Source organism: Rhipicephalus sanguineus, chromosome 4, assembly GCF_013339695.2.
Source record: "Rhipicephalus sanguineus isolate Rsan-2018 chromosome 4, BIME_Rsan_1.4, whole genome shotgun sequence".
NCBI classification, from domain to species: Eukaryota; Metazoa; Arthropoda; class Arachnida; order Ixodida; family Ixodidae; genus Rhipicephalus; species Rhipicephalus sanguineus.
Window position 1 is genome coordinate 39,600,055 of NC_051179.1, and position 15,063 is coordinate 39,615,117.

The 15,063-nt window shown below is 41.9% G+C and overlaps 1 protein-coding gene across 1 annotated transcript in view; it reads right to left on the reverse strand.

The window, feature by feature from the left end:
- Positions 1–1,280: 1,280 nt before the first annotated feature.
- LOC119389799 (DNA-directed RNA polymerase, mitochondrial) overlaps positions 1,281–15,063 on the reverse strand; it is a 38,505-nt gene continuing 24,722 nt past the window's right edge. The window contains exons 25-33 of the mRNA XM_037657180.2: positions 14,683–14,760; positions 13,275–13,463; positions 11,448–11,579; positions 8,877–8,923; positions 7,840–7,938; positions 6,530–6,602; positions 5,567–5,658; positions 4,126–4,205; positions 1,281–1,491 (exon numbers count right to left, since the gene is read on the reverse strand). Of these exons, the coding sequence (XP_037513108.1) occupies positions 1,442–1,491; positions 4,126–4,205; positions 5,567–5,658; positions 6,530–6,602; positions 7,840–7,938; positions 8,877–8,923; positions 11,448–11,579; positions 13,275–13,463; positions 14,683–14,760 (840 nt within the window). The 3' untranslated portion in view covers positions 1,281–1,441. The remainder of the gene's footprint in view (positions 1,492–4,125; positions 4,206–5,566; positions 5,659–6,529; positions 6,603–7,839; positions 7,939–8,876; positions 8,924–11,447; positions 11,580–13,274; positions 13,464–14,682; positions 14,761–15,063) is intronic.

The following is a 15,063-nucleotide window of genomic DNA, read 5'->3' on the forward strand; positions in this document are numbered from 1 at the left end:
GGGTATCTGAAGGTGCCTACAGTCCGCCACCAGTCACATGGGTCGCTGTCTTTCTTCAGAAGTGGTCCCGCATAGTGAACGAGTGGTAGTGCGGCACGTTACGGCTGCATAATATTGAAAATATACAGTTACATGATCGCCAACAGCGCTGCACGTCGGAGATGCACCAGCAATAAATCATACGTATTGGGGCGCTCGTCGCAGGCAGATATCGGGCCTCCGTGTACTTACGATATTTATCGCTCCTCTCGGCAACTTTTTTAGCGATACGAACGCAGCAGAAATGTGGAAGACGAGTTATTGTGTGCATGATAATCGAATCGGAATCACATATTCGAATTTTTCGAATATTCGAAACTCTTCGAATACACGATTTTCGAATCGAATACGATTATTTCGAATGTAATATTCGACGAATATTCGAAACTTTCGAATATTCACACACCCCTAAAAATCACGTTTTAGTGGTCCGCATCGCGTTAGCACACTTCAAATCACCCGCCTGAAAGCGATATTTCGCACGCCACTGTTGCCATGCCCAATGTTGCCCGCCATTACTGCGTGGCGGCGTGCTCTGCCAGCGTGCACCATTCGGGCATCCGGCAACATCACATGCATGCGGTATTTTGTCGAACTTTCTATCAGAGAGACTTTCACGAGCGTGCGAAACACACGCAGAAGTACGAGATACCGAAACTACTACTGAGACGCGACCGCGTGAGCGAAGCAAGGCGCCGGGCGAAGCGCAGTTCGGCGAAAACGGAACTTTTGAACGACGCGCACCGTTCCCCATGGCAACGCCAAAGAGGTTCTTTTTTTCCGTGAATCAAACAGAAATGAACAAGAAGCATTTTATTACGTCTCTTGATGCACGGAAGGTTCTTTTTTATTGCAGCTAGTTTCATTACTAGTGATTAATTGTATTCAGACTCTCCCACGTCATCGGAATCACTTCCAAAATGTCCTACTCGTGGCACTCATCGTGTGATACATTTAGCTTAATTTCTCGGTAAGTAGGGCATTGCTGTTGATAATACTGCCGTTTTAGCCGTTGTCATACATTCAGCTTTCATTCTGACATAAATTATTTGCCTTTAGTGTCCCTTTAAAGCGTGTGGCAGATCCGTATAACTCCGCTCGTACTTGATGGATTCGAAAAGTTTTTGCGGCGATCGGTTTGTGAGGCAATAAACTCCAATACTGAGGTCAATCAATGATTACTTGGAAAAAGCTAACACATGAAGAGAACATGATATTCACTGTAGGAACCAAGACCTTGGTAACAAAGCGAGCATATTTAATTAACAAATATGTAACAATATTTTTCTTTCACTGTTATTTTACAAGCTACTTACATGTATTATGTACATAAACACAGCCTGTGTGCGTGTATTTGCCTCGCATTTTGTCATATTGTCCTACGTGGATGCAACACTGTGTACTAACTAAAGAAGTACACAGAGTCCAACACGTTTTCCAACTTGAAGGAACCTGGAAAGCCAGAAAGATATTATGAGTAAGCGCCATTATGCACTGCTATACAGTAATGTGCATGCACAACAGGGTATATGCTATCACCATAATCAAAATTGCCCTCTATATGTGTCACCTGTAACAGAAAGACTTCTAGTTGATGTCAAATACAAACATCTTGCCTCGGTGGACTCCAGTCAATGTCCGCAAATTTTTCGAATTTCATCCCACTCTTTTAATTTTTGGCCATCATCCTCAACTGTGTTTACTGCCCCCTAGCACCCATTTTTAGTCTTAACTTCTCTGGCCCGCCATGGTAGATTAGTGGCTAAGGTGTCATATGATGCTAAGTTCAAGAAAAAGGGTTCAATTTCCGGCCACAGTGGCCACATTACAATAGGGGTGAAATGCAAGGGCACTCACATACTCATATTTAGGTGCATGTTAAAAAACCCATGGTGGTAAAAATTAATCTTTATTCGCCGCGACATCGGGCTACAGGTGGCAGCACCGTGGCCGCGCTAGTGTGGATAGGCGGTTGTCGGCGCGTATACAAACGTGCACAACAGCGCTTCGTTGTGAGCGATGTGACCCGATTTCCGGCAAACAAAATGCATTGACTGCAGCTTTGTGGTAATATGTGCACTCTTCATTCCCGAATTAATGCACGAAGTGCGCCGAACGTTACAATTACTTGTGAGAGAAGCGCATTCTAGCAACGAACGGGTTGCTCGCCTTCGGCGACAGTGGGCGTTTTCGCAATGGGTGACGTTTTCTTGTTGCTTTATTTGTACATGTTTAGCTTGTGGTCCACCTACTACGCACTGCTGTATAGTGCGACTGAATTAACTATTTACTTCTTGTTCATTTGGATGCCCCTCAATAAAAAGAAATCCCGTGTTCCTGCACGATGAATTGAAATAGCGCTTTGTGCACTTCGTGCTCGAATATTCGTTCGCATTTCTTATTCAGTTCTCCATGAAATGTCGGACAGTTGATAGGTTTACTGAGGAAAGCTACGTGGCTGACAGCGCTTTAGCACTACGGAGACGTTTAACACGCACACGCTTGTTTTTATTCCAGTAACAGTACACAAAGGTAACTGTACAGCACAGAAATTTCTTCGATTGATTACTTGCACGACAGTAATGGAACAAAGGTCCGGTTATTTTACGGCACCAAAGTACGTTTTTTCATACGAATAATGCCCGCTGCCTTCCGTCAATCTAAACAACGCAACACAAACGCTCAAGATAATGTAAAGAAAAAAGGATGTGGCTTCGCGTGAAATTACTACGACATAAATGTAAACTACGCTGTTTGGATTAATTTTGACCATCAGCGCTCTTTAACGCGCACCTTAATCTAAGTACGCGGGAGTTTTTGTATAAATTTCGCCACAAGTTAAAATTGCGCAAGGCAACTCAGTTTTACGATTTCCGTGTCATTTCATTTTCTGTTTCTTTAGGGGACAATTTAAGTACCGAAGTGTCAGACGTGACTTAACAGAAATATTTCTCTCTAATGAGACCAGGACCGTACACAACTAAAGCTCGTCGCGTAACGTATAAACAACACCTAACCACAATGCTCAAGTACATGCGAGCCTTTTTTTTACCACCACGCCGCTAAAAGGCTATATTCACATGAGATTTAATACTTCTCATTTTTAGGGCAACACCAAGTGCACTTTGCAATGCGCTTGAACCACAGAGCGGCACCTACACTGATATGACTCTCGTGAACTGAGGGTACGACGACCACACACAGCACTCTCGACAAGTGCACTCTCTGATCTTATTACAGTACATAGACAGCCGATCAAGGCCAAATGCTTCTTTACATCGTGTTAGGCATACATACGAGCGGTTAAAGTTGCATTAACGCAACGGAACAAACCGCCTTTTGAGGGTCTGCATGACGCACGCGCACGTGCAAACACAACGGGGCTAGCAGACGACGCATGAGCAATCCACACTAGGCGCGGTTCAGCCAGAAGCCGCTAGGCGGTGACTCCGCTCGATCTCGCAGCCAATAGTACCCCACTATGAAGAGCCTCATAATTGCAGTTTCATTGTGGATACCATAATTTGGATTTTTTAATTCTGTACAATGCACAAAGGAAAAAGTTTCGTTGACTCATTACTAAATCACACATCAAACCTCGACTTTGATCACAAAAGTGGTAGTTATGCCTAACCAAAGGGGTAGCCGCTGTGTCTTCACTTGTTTCGGCACAAGCAATGGGCAAGTTTGCAGTTTTTATGGTGGTTTTGGCAGCATGCTCACGAAGTCAGTTGTAGGTGTTCTCTGGTCACGCCCATTGCAACCACGCTACCATTTTTCCATTTCGTAGCTGAATCAGGGTGGTAAGTAGCCCCACCTGGTGTTTTCAAAGTTAACTGAAGGCATTACGGGAGCCTCTGAGATAGGGAGTCCTGTTGAGTTACTCGCAAGCTGTGGCCAAGTTCACGAGTTATGCAGGATGCGCCAGGCTGGCTATTCAAATTGTCCAGCCAGATTCACATGCATGGCAAATTTTGAGACTGGAAATTCTAAAAGTTATCGGGGATTCCCGATTAACCAAGTTCAAGCTACTGAGGTTTTTTTACTGCGCATGCACAAAACTGTGTGTAGGCCTCTGGTACCTACCTTTCTGGGGAATCTGTTTGATCACCTTGTTGAGCTTTTGCATTGCCATTTCTGCCGCTTTGTTGACCCCCGCCATCTCACTGCACGAGAGAACATAGGCGGTCCGGAACGAGAAACTTATAAGCATCAGGCATCCAAGCAAGGCAGACTAGTACTCCAGCTGGTAGGCCAAATTTAGTGATATTTGTTGATATTCAGTGTTCAATCCGATATAGTGTTCAGTGTTCAATTTGATATTTGAATATTAATACTATTCAGTGTAAAATTTTCAGTGTGTGGCCACAATGGCTCTTGACATACTCCAACGTTTTCACGTTAGTGATGCAGAACTATCGGTAAATTGACTATCGAGAACATCGATAGTTTCTTTGAAACTATCGATGGTGGAAACAAACTATCGATAGTACTACTATCGACAAACTATCGATAGTCTAATCGGTAGTACCATTACTGCCAAGCGTGTTTATTGCTTTGTTTTGATGTATTCGGATTTCACCCACAGACTGTTAGCAGCGTTTGAAGCAGACCGTGTGATTGTTTGAGATCATTTTGTTAAGATTACGCACCGGACCCGAATATTCAAGTTTATATGAGAGCTTACGCGAGCACCAGCGATAACGCTGGATGGTTCGATGACTGATGTATAAAAGACGAAGCGTTCCGCCGATTATCAGATTACTCGACGGTCGGCGACTGTTGTCACTGCTATCAGTGCGCAGCGTGTATCGCTTGTATTTTGAGTTTTGATTTTCTGGACACAAGTTCGACCAAATAAAGAGCTTCGTATTTCACAGTCTTGCTAGAGCATTCTTCACCGTCACAACGATGCTGTTGCTAACTGGCCAAATCGCCCTAAATATTCGCAATAGCCTACTATCAGCTTCGCTTAATTTATGAGCAAATTTATGGCAAGAAAAATTATTTCCACTGTGAAAATGGCGGCATATGTCCATCAATAAATCCATATTCAAAAGCAACCAGTTACGTCTTACAATTAACGAACTTAGTTCTTGATAATTTTTCTATTTTGAAATCCTACTATGCAATATAAGTTTGAAGCCGCTAAGTTCCACCCCGTGTAACAGCTTCCTTTCCGCTACAGCTGAATAGTTTGACTTTATTATCATGTGTCAGCGACGCACTCCGGTGAAGAACACAAGCATGTCAACTTTCTTGCCCTTCAGCCTGCTTCTCCGGCTCCACCATGTACCACGCGCATGGAGAACCAGGTTTATTCTGCAGAGAGTCCACGCTGTTCATTTTATACTATCGATAGCGCTATCGATAGTATTTTTTTACCATTGGTAGTTCGATAGTGACTCAGCTATCGATAGTACCATCGATAGTTGTGCATCACTATTTCACGTACTAGACTGAAAACTTGCCTTTCGATCATAATGCAACTGTCAACGCCAGTGTGGCTTTCCGAACTCTCACCTACCTTTCTTTGTATCCAAACGTGCGCACGAAGTGCTTTGACAAATCCTCGAGGATAGGCTCGCTGTGTAAAGCCACAAACTGCTCCCTGCATATCTGCATGAATTTAAAAATGCAGTTATTAAGTGCCTTTTGCCCAAGCGTTTGTTATGGGCCATCAACAAGATTCAAGAAGATCAACTGGACAAAAGTGGACCTGAGAACAGAGAAAATAACTAAAAAAGAATTGAAATATGTACGACATAAATTATGATAGCAATCGCTGAAGATTGCACGTTTCGCTTGACTCAGCTATACTAGTATATCATTATATCTCTAGATCAATGCACTAAACAGTGCCACAACTGAATACACGAATACAAGAGTTCATTGATAATACAAGAGTTCACTAACATTCAGGGAAAGAAATAAAACTGATAAAAAGACAGTAAGCTGAGCGGGCATGACGCAAATCAAATTTGAATTGAGAGATGAATCTACGAAGACATTATAAACTATAGTACAGGACATTTTACATTCATTTATATGAAAGCATTACAATTTAAAAGATCATAATTGTTACAGATTCTTCTTTGAATTTAACTGTTAGGCCAGTTCTCCTAAAGAATATCTGCTGTACTAATGACACCACTGCTGACCTTGGAGTCCAGATGGGTAGCGTCTTACCAAAGTGGATGTGTAGATGTCACCACCCCCATACAAATGACAAAATCACAGGCAATAACTATGTAACGCCACCGTACACTCTTGACTTTTGTCACTGGACTATTATTATAGTCGCTATTACTCAATCAAAAGCAAAATGCGAAGGTCACTTGTGAATCAGAATTGTGAAGCCTATTGAATATATCAAGTAAGCAAAATAGGGACACTTTAATACTAGTGAACCATATTCGGCATGCAACAAGTTTTACATTTCTAAAATGGAGAGAACACATTGTTAAAGATGCAAGACTTTTGAACAGACCTTATTCATGATGTCCACTGTGTTCGGATGAGTCCAGTAGCAGTCGTGCACAGACACGAACTGAATTCCTGCCCTGAAAGAGTAAGTTTCTATGTTTGATCATTTCTCATAAAAATCAATCTTCTCACCACCACTATAGTCTAGGGCTGTGTTGTTGGCTAAAAAAAATACCTTCACTAAACCAACAAGACATCTTCACGGAACGATCCACAAACTACCGTGACTTGGCAATGATAAATTGTACAATTATAAGAACCCTTCTTTTTTATACATGGGTATTTGCATTAAAAGTTTACAGATTACTACTAGGCTTGTGTGAATAGTGATTTTGGTCGAATAATTTCGAATCGAATTCGAATAGTATATATCACATATTATAAAGAAAAATGAGCATATCTGTCATCACCCAACCAACCTGCACAACGTTTTTTTTTTTTTTTTAAATCGTAACAAGGCATGTGCAAATGTCATTCTTTTTGGTTCAAAGGAAGTGGAAGCAACTTTGAATAGTAGCAGGATTTGGCTTTCGGTAGAATGCAAATGATAACCTGTAAAATATGTTACGTTTTAAAATTTACTATACTTGGAGCATATAAGCCGGTATAACATGTTTTTAAACTTAAAAACTGATGAATCGATGTGAGGGTAATGTGTTCATTTAACCTTACGGTGGCGCTTCGCGGCAGTGCGGATTTTCTCTGGAAAGGTGTATTCACAGTACGGCACCCCTTCACTGCAGTGAAACTACCTTTACAGGGGGGTTATAAGCGGATTAATATGCACCTATTCGTTCATTTCGAATACTTCGAAATATTCAATAATTTAAATTCGAATCGAAGCGAATTCGAATACTGTATTATTTGTTCGCTTATTCGAAGTGCTCGAATATTCGCACAAGCCTAATTACTACTATTCAAGCTTTAGTAGAATACAGATGTCAGAATTTCGGCTTTTTTTTTTATATGATAATACAGTTCACTAAAACTTCTGTTGTCGTTGGGCTATACATAAAGTCAACATAGAAGCAAAGCAATCACATCAATGAACGATAGCAAGAAGCTGCAAAAGTAAAGTTCCAGCAAAGCCACCACTTTTAGTGAAGTGGAACAAAGATATGCGCACGCACGCACGTGCACACATATACATATGTATACAGCACTTATCATAACTCGAATATAATTCATTACAAAGAAAAAAGCAACGCGCGGGTCACTATAGAATCTGAGGCATGAGGCTACATATGCAAAAAAAAAAAGAAAAAGAAGTTGTCACGACTACAGTTTGAAAAAGCCACACAGAAGAGAACTCACTTTTGGCAATAGATGGCTGTCAGCATCATGTGACTCGAGTCGAGCGAATGGATGAAGTTTGGAGGGAAGCCATTCTTCTGCTTCATCACATTAGGTCTCCTGGGAGCGAGGAAACAGAGAAATTAATGTAAGGACATTTACATTGATTAGACTGGAATAAACTCTATTTGTCTAACAGCTATTGCGTGCCAAAGCCACTATTAGATAATGAGGTGCATCCTAATGGGGACTTCTAAAAGGATTTTTACCACGCAGTTATTTATTTTTTAATGACCACGTAACGCCAGGATCGAAACCCACACAAATATAAGCAGCGATGAGCCGTGCTATGACATCTCGACTAGTGAACAGACACCTAAATCATCTGTTAATTAAGTGCATTCGTGATAGAACTACACAACTACCAGTATGGAGACTGCTTTGATAGCAAATTACCACACCTGCCAACTCTTCTAATTTGCCCAGGAGACTCCTGAATTTCGAGCAATCCTCGCAACTGTACAGGCACGGACATGAATCTCACGAAAAACAGCCACAACTTCACCACAAATAAACAGAGTGATAATAACAAAAGATAGCGGATCTAAAATTCTAGGTCAATCGCGTGCAAAACGCTTTTAAGTCACTTTCGCATCAATACATTGGTGCCATGCAGAAAAGCGCACTAACATTGGCAGGGGGCTACTAGCTGTCACTGGACACAGCACATTTTGTCCCTTAATTACACACCCATGCAGGCACCATATTATTACGAGTACCAGTATAATCAATGACAGCTAAAAACTTCATTGGCAATCATTCAGAGCTGTCTGTGATGTTGCTGTGGCCCTGAGAAACAAGCAACAACGTACACCAGTTTTCTTCTGTCGCATGGCCCCCACCCCCCGCTTTATGAATTCCCCAAAGTTCAAGGTGCCTAGGTTGGCCACATATGCATTACTGTTCATTTACAACCAATTTAGCCAGAGCAAATTCAACTATTTAACTAAGACAAGCTTTTATAACAGTACATGCTGCATTATATTTCAGCAACTTACTGGTGCATTTCGAAGATTGTTCGATACTCTGCGCTTATCCGGTCACCCTGGAAAAAGCAGAACAGAGAAGAACGTGAAGCGACGTTATACAGCAGGCACAATTGGACAGAATGAAATCCCTGTAATACAGCATAGCCATTTCAATGCATTCGTATCTTTTAATGACAGAAAGATCCAGGATGGATGAAAGGAATGAACACATAGATTGCATAGGTGTGTACTTTGTTAATTGAACGCCTATACCAGCAACTGCACCTTCTTATTTTTATGCAGTGCTATGGCCTTGTGATTCTGAAGCATGCAAATGAAGCAAGATAACAAACACAATCAGTGGTGAAGAGACAAGAAGAACAACACGAATACTTGAAGAAGAAAAAAAAAATCTGCCTACCATGGCACTGACCACATCGCCATATTAGAAATAGATTAAAGGGCACTAAAGGGAAAATAAGTAGGGGTGTGCGAATATTCGAAATTTCGAATATTTTTCGAATAGTGTTTGTTCGATTCGATTCGCACTGGAATTTTATTATTGGAACTTCCCAAAAACAAATACAGTCAACGTCTAACCGAAAGTGCCCCCTTCAGATTTTCAATATGCTTCACCTCATTACACTTTTGTATTGCGGCAAAGCTGCCTTTCAAGCTCCGTTACGGTCGAACATAGTCGAGACACAGTCAACGTCCGATTAGAAGTGGTCCCTAGATTTTCAATATGCTTCACCTCATCGTACCTCCGCTTTGCGGCAAAGCTGCCTTTCAAGCTCCGCTACGGTCGAATTTTGCCAAGACACAGTCAACGTCCGATTGGAAGCGGTCCCTAGATTTTCAATATGCTTCACCTCATTACACCCGGCAAAGCTGCCTTTCAAGCTCCGTTACAGTCGAACTTTGCCAAGAGACAGTCAACGTCCGATTAAAAGTGATCCCTAGATTTTCAATATGCTTCACCTTATCACACCTCCATATTGCGGCAAAGCTGCCTGTCAAGCTCCGCTACGGTCGCAAATGTGATAACTCGAGAAAACGCCGGTTCCAACATGGAGATGAAAGATCTGGCAGAGTTGTGGGCTCAATTAATGCTGTTTTGGGCCTGAAATTTGGGCAGGAAGTCCGAAAAATCGGACGCCGAAGCTTTTTAGCATCCAAAATTTCAGATGTTCTTATATATAACGTCTACGAGGCAGATTTTGAACTTCGGACTTGAAGGGAGCACACCCTTGTCCGCCACATCAGTTGGGCTTCCACAGAAGTTGAAAGATGAGAGGCTGAGGAAATGGCATCTTTGCCTATCATGTGTAAAGTGTTGTCGGCAACACTTTGGTTGTACCAAATCATGTACACAAATAGAATTCGGCCTCTACATTGCCTCATTCTTGATAAGACAACTATGAAACACCACCTCGCCAGTGCTTCATCAACCTAGCGAAAAGAAACACTTTCATGTTGCTATCTCATAAGAGTATGCTTAGGAATCCTCTCTAACTTTTTCTTCTGCAATTTCGCTTCGAAGTATTCGAAAAATATTCTAGAAATATTCGAGAAATATTCGATTCGATTCGCACTCACACTTCAATATTCGAATTCGCTTCGCACCCAAAATTTTGCTATTCACACAGCTCTAAAAATAAGCCAAACTGCACTAGGTAAACTACGCTCTTCAGCAATTCAAGAGCTTTACAATGCGGTCTGGTTGCATTCTATAAATTTGTCGCCGGATGGCACTACATGTAAGATATGGTTGAGCAGTGTAAGGTTAAGGGGAAGTGGGGACAGAAAGCTGTGGATTGAGGGAGGCGGCAAGCGTGTAACCAGAGAAAGTTGCCATAGAAAAGCTCGAAGTATCAAATACAGTTTCACACATGAGAATATTACATGTTTATTTTTTTTCTAGATAAGTTGCCACAGTTTGAATAAACATTTTGTTCTTTTGTTTGATGAAAGCAGCCTCATTCCAAATAAAAAGGAAAAAAAAAGAAAATTGCAGTAGTGCCGACGTTGAACAGTTACAATATTGAGGTTGCACTGTTGCAACATTGAGGTTGCCCTTTCAATATTATCACCTCCTCCCCCAAAATACTATAACACTATAATGAAGAACAAATATGCTGTAGAACCGTAATGAATTTCAAAAAAGAAAAGAAAGAAAGGTTATAGTATTTAATAATTGCTGGGGTTTTACATCCCAAAACCACAATATGATTATGAGGAAGGCCGTAGTGGAAGGCTCCGAAAATTTCGACTAGCTGGTGTTCCTTAATGTGCACCTAAATCTAAGTACACGGGCCTCTAGCATCTCACTGTTATAATACTTGGCGTGAAGTCTACATTAGAAGGCGAATGGTCACTGTCTTAGCTAGCATATGCATATGGCATAGCACTTCGTAGTGAGATATCGAAATCGACAAGCTTAAAATAAGAAAAAATATGGAGGTGCCACACGAACACAAAATTTTTTAGGCATGTTAATGTTGACACGAGGAGCTTACTAATGAGAAAAAAAGTTTATTTTAACTGGAAGAAAGTCAGATGGGCTCACTGAAAGAAAGAATGCTAGAAGCAGTCACTCACATAAGAGATTGGGCTCCTCACTGAAGTGGGCTTGTGGTATGGCTGGATGACAGGAAGTCCCAATGGAGTCACCCACGAGACGGGTTGACAGCACACGTACGAGATCATCTTGGCACAAATGGTGAACCAGTCCTGAAGTGAACAGAGAGTGCAAGAACGAATAAAAATGGTGTCACAACAATCGTCATCGTCAACGGCCCACTGTTGCAGCCTAAGAGATCTCCCATAAATCTTCTAAAAAAATTTCTGCTGTGATAAAAGCTTGCTGCAAATCAGAGCAGACAGCATTTCATTTACCTAGTAACATTCCAGCAGTATATTGAGAAAAAGAAGGGCAAGTGGCTTAAAGGAACACTAAAAAGAAGAACGATTTTTGTCGTATTAGTGAATTACTCTTTCATAATACCAAAAGCACGATGATTGTCACAAGAACACGAGAAAACACGCAATAGGAAAATTCAAGTGGTGACGCCACCTTGAAGTTTCCGCACCAATCACTGTGACATCATAGATTTTGAAGGACTCCACTAAGGCTTATGTACGTTCATTGTCCTCTGCATTGTCCAGAGACATAACCAACCAAGTTTCAGGAAAGTTCGTCAGGCCAATGTCGCGACAATACGAAAAATACTTCGAAATACGTGACGTCACGAGCGGAGATTTTTGTGCAAAATTTTAAAATAACACTTTGACCTCGATTTTCTCTTCTATTACTAAACCAATGGTGGTAAAATTAACTACAGTAGAGTTTTCGAAGTATAACTGATCAGTCAAAACTGATTCACTGTTTCACTTTAGTGTCCCTCTAAGAGAAGTCAATCACACTCTCACAACTGAAAGGATGTTCTGCATTTGCTACCTAGTGTTGAGTGGTGCTATGAAGCGCTCTTAGGGCTAATGTTGTGCAGAAGAAATGTCAATTTTGATTTAATGGTAAATGTGACAGAATTCAAATCCTGCTGGTGAAACATTTTCATTTATGTTTGTTTATTTACCTACTTAGAAATGACACTTTACCACCTCTGCCCTTTCCGTCCAGACCCAATGCACAGCTGCGCAAATGCCACCGGCTTCAGGTGGACTCAGCGGGCAATTTTTCCGAGCTACCAGACCAGTTGCTAATGCAATAAAACGCTTGTACCCAAGTAGCTGGACGGAGGATGACCGACACTGCTCAGTGGTAAAGCACTGCCCACGTAATATGAAATATGTGGCCTCGGCTCCCGACTGTGGCAAGATGCCCTTTCAACCACTTTCACTTCCATTTTTCTTGTCTATCTTAGGTTTCAATTAAAATGAACACTTCATCTACATGCAATGTTTCCATAGCATTAATGTCTGTTGGGTTCAAGAGGTTGCAACTAACAATGAACAGCAAAAAAAAGGTAAAGTTCAGGGAACGATAGAAGCTTGATGAGATGAAAAATCCTTGAACACGGAGTGTCGCTGGAGCCAACGTTTCGACAAACGGAGTTGTCTTCTTCAAGGCTGCAACTTCAAGGATTTTTCATCTCAAGCAAAGAACTGAGCATTCAGGTTCCCCTTATTTGCCTCATCTAACGTCTTAGAAAAGCATTTGGTTCTGCAGCGACAAAGGAAGAACTGAAAAACGCGCATCGCATTTGGCATCGAAGGCATCACACACCGATGATTGGCGTACTCACTTTCACCTTCTTTAGGGCGTAAAAGGAAATCTCACAATAGATTGAGCAATTTCTGTTGCACATGCGGCACACTGCACATCATAGTATTTATCGCAATACTATATGTAATGAATGCAAAGCTGCGAAAGAAGCAAAACCTCTTTAGGCAGAGCCACGAGCCCACCTGAATCTCACGCGTTGCAGTGAACATCTGCTGAAGGGAGAGGAAGGTCTTCTGGACGAGGTAGTGGGCAGCTGCCCAGCAGTGCTCCTGGGGAAAGTCGTCCAAGTCCTTGAGTTGTTTCAGTATCTGGAGGTGCGCACCAAAGCGCGTCACGCCATACACCACCGTCATCACCGTCTGCTTCACCACCTGCAAAGGAAGCAAGCATACACATTTTGACGCAGCGTCACACACCAAGCTTCAGAGACAAAGGCTCCATGCTGTGGCAGTCAAGTGAAATGCAGTGAATACAGGTTCATGCTTTCACAAAAGCTATTCTGTTGGCCTTCTACAAAAAGTCACAGTTTCGCCACAAGGGTGAAGCAATGAATGCGATAACAACAAATCAGAATGTCACACGAGGAACAGCAAGCCACTCAAAACTTACAACGCACTGCTCAAACACAAAGAAGGAAGCACGAAAAGAATGCACAGGTATACACAGGATGAGCGCAAACTAACAACTGTCACAGTTATTACTTCTTTGTGTTTGAGCAGTGTGCTGCAAGTGTCGACTACGCACAACCAACTAGCCCCTACTTTAGCTCTTCTAGCTAGCAGCTCAGTCCTTTCGCAAACAAGGCCGCTGCAGCGAGTGATGTGACCTTCGTGCGGTCTACAGCTTCAACGCAAACTCTGCGGTGAAAGCACAAGACATACAAAGCTCCCCCTTCACAAGATAAGCACATTAGAGCGGGCGTCCACGCCCTGTAGGTCAAACTACAGGCTGGAGGCGCATGCACATCCCAACTTCTGCGAAACATGAGCAGGGCCAGCGCGCCCTTTGCACCATCTCGCAGATGATAGTGAACATGCTGAAGCACCTCCGAGCTCTGCATACCGTAACTGGGAAATGGTGTATATAAATAGCTCGCCATTAGTACGCCGGAGGACGTATGCTACGCGGCAGATTATCTGACGTGACATGCTGCGTAGCAAGGGGTCGCATGTTCGAATGCCCCGTCGCGCGCTTCAGAAAATATTTCTTTGAAATTGTTTTTCTTTGTGGCTTTTATATGTATACACATAAACATACACATACGAAACATAACGCCGACAGCAAAAACCAGCCGAGAGCATCCCTACAATTGCTATCGCAATAAAAAGGAGATGGAATGGGAAGAAGTCGACTAGACTACTGTACAAGTTCCATTATACCTAAGCTACACTACACTACACTATAAGACTCTTACTCCACATAAAAAAACTTAAAGAACACCTTTCACAAAGACAGAGAGACTAATATAAAGGACAGCAGACAATGCAAAAATATAAACACAGCAGACGATCATAATAGCTTTCTTTCCTTGTGTGTTTGTTACTTTACCTATCCCAATAGACAAAGACTGTATGTATCAAAACTTCTCACCTTTCTTTTGATGTGTCCTTCAAGCACCTTGGCAATGTATAGACCATTGGCTGCATCTTTCTGCCTCTCTTGCTCAACCTGTGCAGAACATGTCACTTTCATAGTTTGATTTGAATTTGGTACTAGTGAATTTTTCAGAAGATTCAGGTAAGATAGAGTTCTCCAGTGAACTTTTTGACATGTTTGGAGTCCTTTTGAATTCGTGAGCAATTGGGACATCACTACAGCACTGCATGCTACCTCATGCGTCTGTCGATTCTGTGTTTTTTATGCTGCAACGTCAATCATACTGTACAAACGATCATGAGTATACTTTTCATCACAGTTTTACAAATCTCTCAATATAACACGGCATTTTCTTGTCGTTCGTGTACATTGTAT